This window comes from Juglans regia, chromosome 7 (genome assembly GCF_001411555.2).
Source record: "Juglans regia cultivar Chandler chromosome 7, Walnut 2.0, whole genome shotgun sequence".
NCBI lineage: Eukaryota > Viridiplantae > Streptophyta > Magnoliopsida > Fagales > Juglandaceae > Juglans > Juglans regia.
Window position 1 is genome coordinate 33,215,125 of NC_049907.1, and position 5,090 is coordinate 33,220,214.

The 5,090-nt window shown below is 36.2% G+C and overlaps 1 protein-coding gene across 1 annotated transcript; it reads left to right on the plus strand.

The window, feature by feature from the left end:
- Window positions 1-4,407, plus strand: LOC108982351 (protein DEHYDRATION-INDUCED 19 homolog 4). Its single transcript, XM_018953697.1, has 5 exons — window positions 1-305; window positions 405-553; window positions 1,025-1,102; window positions 2,570-2,832; window positions 4,028-4,407. Exons 1-5 carry the CDS (start codon window positions 242-244, stop codon window positions 4,134-4,136), a joined length of 663 nt encoding a protein of 220 aa, XP_018809242.1. The 5' UTR covers window positions 1-241; the 3' UTR covers window positions 4,137-4,407.
- Window positions 4,408-5,090: the final 683 nt, after the last annotated feature.

The following is a 5,090-nucleotide window of genomic DNA, read 5'->3' on the forward strand; positions in this document are numbered from 1 at the left end:
AACACGGTGGTCATAAAGACCCTGAAACCCCAAACCCAAAAGCTCTGTAGACAGTTTCTGTTTCCTCGTTCCTTCCTCTGCACCTTTTACCCGCTTTCTTCCTTTTTCTTTTTCTAGGGTTTCATAGAAAGTTTTTTCACTGACTTTCAAAGTCCTCGATTCTCCTTGTAACACTACCGGATTCTCGCGTTTAATACCGCAGTTTTCTGCAGCTCTCTTGGATTCGATCCAACATCGAGAAATGGACTCCGATTCGTTGCATACTCGTCTCTCCACTTCCTCGAAGCGCTATCAGTCTCGCTCGGGTTTGCCCCTCATTTCTGTTTGTTTACCGAGAAAGTGGAGGAAACTTTTTGGTTGAGTTTTAACTTTTTTTCCCTTTTGGGTTTGTGATGATGGTGCAGATCTGTTCTTTGGAGGAGGTCATGATGAAATTGACGTGGAAGAGGACTCGAGGGCCGAGTTTCTGTGCCCGTTTTGCGCTGAGGATTACGATGTCGTCGGGCTTTGTTGCCACATCGATGAGGAGCATCCTCGGGAAGCCAAGAATGGGGTACCCTTATATTATTATTATTTTGGTTATAATTCTCTAATAAAGGTTTACTTAAACGCACACGCGCACGCTCACACACATAGAGTCTATAGACGATAAATGTGTAAAATTTACTTAATTAGTGAATAAATCTTGCAAATCTTAGTGAAGGGTGTGCGAAAACGTTCTTTTCAATTTGCTTGTAAAATCGCTAAGTTCTGAGATATAGAATTAGTAGACAATGTACATTTGGGCCGCCTTTAATAAAGGTTTGCTTGCTTGTTGAATTTAACAATATGAAGTAAAAAAATTAAATTTTCCTTCACTGACAATGTGGGTTTTGGTCCTGCACTAACGGGCAAGGGGTTTCGAGTATCCCTTTTTTTATTGAAATTTGTATTCGTAAATAGTATAAATGATGATTACCTTGACGATTTATTGCTTTTGGATGATTTACATGTCTGCTCATAATGCTATTGGCCATATTTCCAGGTATGTCCAATTTGTGCAAAGAGGGTGGGAATGGATATTGTTGGCCATGCTACGACTCAACATGGGAGTTTTCTAAAGATATCCTTTACAGCTAGTTGACCCTTGAAATGCTTTAATTCTCGATTGCGTTTTTAAGTTTTGGTTCTGTTCTAGTACCTGTTCACCATGTTTTCAAGGTCTGGTTTCTTAATGTTTGATTTTTTTTTATAAGTTAAACTTGATTAATGATCAAATAAGTTTTTGCCTGACTAGATAGAGCGTATACACGAAGAGCACCTACCAAGAAAATGAGAAGAGTAAACAAGTCCCGAAAACTAGAAATAGAAAAAAGAATCTGATTCCATCAACTTTTTTCTAACTGCTTGATTTTATGTCTCTTTAGTCTAAATGATGACTACCGAACAAGGAATCCAGTTTAGGTGACATAGTTAGATTCCTCGTTTCTCGTAAGATTATTTTGCCTTCATTGCTTGACCATAATTTTCTAAAGATGGGGGGAGATTAGTTTATAACTCATTCAATGTGATGTCCCATATAATAAGGATAATGGTAGGTGGTGTATGAGATCCCACATTGTTTGGGAAGAAGAATTTCTTGCTCTTTATAAGGTTTCAATGGGGCTCCAATTGTAGTATTGACTAGTCCGGCTCTGTGGTTAGGGTTTTCATTGGGGCATTAGAAATGGTATCAGAGCCTATCTCAACCAGAAATGTGGAACTTGAGCTGTGCCACCTACGACGGATTGGCCAGACGAGGATATCGGGAATTTAAGGATGATATATTTTGATACCCCGTATTATAGAGATAAGGGTAGGTGTATAGGATCCTGTATTGCTTGGGAAGGAGAAGTTTTTTTTTCTTTATAATGTTTCAATGGGGCTCCAATTGTATGATTGACTAGACTTTTTGGAGTATATGCCATGTGGTTAGGGCTTTCCATTAGGGTGTTACATTCAACCTTTTCATCTTAACTTTCATTAGAACCTTGCTTTTAACTTTAAAACAGTATATCACTTTATTGTCCATTCACCCAGCCATGGGACTCTAAGGGTCAGACATTTAACATCTCTTTGATTCCAGTGTTTCTAGAGTGGAACCAAAGATGAGTTGACTGATGGAACTTCTCTTTTTTTTTTTTTTAAAACAGTATATCACTTTATCGTCCATTCACCCAGCCGTGGGACTCTAAGGGTCAGACATTTAACATCTCTTTGATTCCAGTTTTTCCAGAGTGGAACCAAAGAAGAGTTGACTGATGGAACTTCTCTTTTTTTACCAATTTTATTCAATAATCTGTCCACATGATTGCTCACTGTTCACAAACCATCTTAAGCACCTTCTGTTTTTACAAACCATTTTCTTGTTCGAGTTCCCTATTTAAAGTAAAAACAGCAGTTTCTTTCGTGGATCATTGTTTCCATAGTTTTATTTAAGTGAATCTCTTCTGTTTAAGCTCTAGGACTTTTCTCTCATGTCTCTGATTGCTTTGCCAAACTTTTTAGTAACACAATGAAGAGTTCATGTGGTTCCTTAACTTCAGATCACGTGCAGCGCAAGAGGAGATTCAGAAAAGGTGGTTCTAATTCGACATTTTCACAATTGAGGAAAGAGTTAAGAGAAGGAAATTTACAAATCCCTTTTGGAGGAGGATCCTCTTGCATTGTTTCCTCAAATACAGAACCAGATCCTTTGTTGTTATCATTTATGTATAATGCGCGTGTAGTTGATGAACCTGTGGATGTTCAGTCTCGTTCTTTGGTGGAAACAAGCTCTGTACACAAAAGCTCAAAGGAGGATTTCTTGGAACGGTATGTATGTGCTTTGGTTTTTCATTAATTTTGTAATATTCTATTTAGTACATGTTTGGGATTGCGGTGGAAAATATAACTTATAGTTTTAGGACTTAAAGCTTATAACTTAACTAATAAGTTCTACTATTAAAAAGTTATTTACTGTTTGGTAACAATATGTTTAAAGCACTTTCAATCATGTTACATTTATTTGGAAACAAATTAAAAAAGTGCTTTATGAGGTAGAAATGACGATTACTTGAATTTTTAAATATTATGATCACATCCTTGAAAGTTTGAAAGTTGTAATTATCTGAAAATTGTATAGGTATTTTCGTCCATTGATAGTCTTTAAAATTCAAATTATGTTCTACAATATTCGGAAAAACACTTTTGAGGAAAAACATCAAAATAATGATTTTCCTCAAACGTACTTTTTAGCTTATTTGAGATTAAAAGTGCTTTGATATGTAACACCTAAACAACCTAATTTTTCTATTAGAGAGCTTTTATACCTGTTTAAGTACTTTTTAAAACTCTTACCGCAATCCCAAACAGGCAATCCCAAACAGGCCCTTAGTCTTTGAAAATAAATGAATGAGAAAACTCGGATAGATCAACAGCAATATAAACTATTGTCAGGAATGGCTTTGACTCTGGGCCAGATAGGCACTTGTAATTGTTTCAAGTTCTAGGGTTTATGAATATGTCCATTTAATTGTTTTAAATAAGAATATTGAGTATTGAATGTTCTAGATTCGGTAGTTTAAGCTTGCCCTTCTCTATACATTTCGTGAAATTTATTAGTGATATTATATATGTAATCTGTTTGCTATTACTACTTGAGTGTATTACTTGAGACTTGGCAGTTTTCTTTGTTGATCAGTTCTGCACATTCTTTGTGAAGCATGCTTCTGTTGTCAGTCTTTAGTCAACTTTCCACCCTTTTGCAAGACCGACCAAGTGAATTAATGCAGGAATTTATTTTATCTTCACCACATGATCTAATAAATCTTTAGATTGAACTTCCATATATACATGGGCACACCTCCCCCCCATTGCTCCTTGTACGATGTGTTGGTACATGTCCGTGCTTATGACAGAGAGAGAGTTAGAGTGAGAGTGAGAGTGAGGTATTATGTATCAATATTTTACCGAGTAATGAATTCATCACATTCTTTCATTCAAATCTAACAGTAGTTTATTGTGACAGAACTTCACAACAGACTATGTTGTCTGATGAGGACCAAGAGGAGAAGACTCGGAAATGTGAGTTTGTCCAAGGACTGTTGCTGTCCACCATTCTTGATGATAATATGTGAGTTAAGAACAGTATGCGCGGAAGACATGCCAAAGCTATATTAGGACTGGAAATAAAAAATTAAGATGGAAGAAGGTGATTCCATTATGTCACTTCTAGTGGTAGTGGTAGTGGTTATAGGTCGGGGGAAATGTCTTTTGTTGTAATTAGAATTATGTGTATAATGAAAAGATGGAAGAACTTGTTCCTGTCTTTGCCTCCTCCTTTATACACTTTTAATTAATCTAAGTTGTAAACTTGAAGGTGCATTATGGAATTTCAGAATTTTGGAAGTCCCTGTAAATTCAGGATAACATAATCAAAGGCAGCGATGGACCCGTTGACCAGAAAAAGGATATAAATCAATCCAAAGCTCAAAATATGGAACTTTAACTTTACCTTACCAAGGAGCTTGCATCTCATACTCATTTGCCTAGATTTAGCACGGTGGCCCTTGCATTAAAAAAAAAAAGACAGTGAATAGTGGTAAGGACCGGCATCGAGGAAACATTTCTGGATCTTAGGTATTTGTAATTTCAGTACAAGTGTAATCTAATCATTTTGAAAAAAAGTGATTAAATATTTTTCTACATAAAAAAAAAGCTTAATAATAAATTCTACTCTTTTACATACTTTACCATCTGTTCCCTCTGGGAAGATACTCCAGAGACAAGAGATGCTATATACGGATACGTTGATTTTGAGAGTTCCAACCTTACTTTTCCTGCTCTCTTTTCTGTCCATGTACGATTCCATCCATTCGTTTCTTTCAGAAAAATAAAAACAACCTTGTTTCTAGTTTTAAAAACAATGTCAAACAAGTGAGGGAATTAGCCCTATTTTGGGATTTTTTTTGAATTTATGTTACCACATTCGAACATAAACATAACACATATTGTTAGGGACCACCGTCTTGTCCCTAACCCTAAGGTCCACGAGCTTGTCTTGCTGAAGATTAGGTGTGTAAACCGGTCGG

Coding starts and splice junctions, on each gene's coding strand:
- LOC108982351 (XM_018953697.1), top strand. CDS start 242: ATGGACTCCGATTCGTTGCATACTCGTCTCTCCACTTCCTCGAAGCGC. Junction 306..404: donor GCGCTATCAGTCTCGCTCGG/GTTTGCCCCTCA, acceptor ATGATGGTGCAG/ATCTGTTCTTTGGAGGAGGT. Junction 1,103..2,569: donor AACATGGGAGTTTTCTAAAG/ATATCCTTTACA, acceptor ACTTCAGATCAC/GTGCAGCGCAAGAGGAGATT.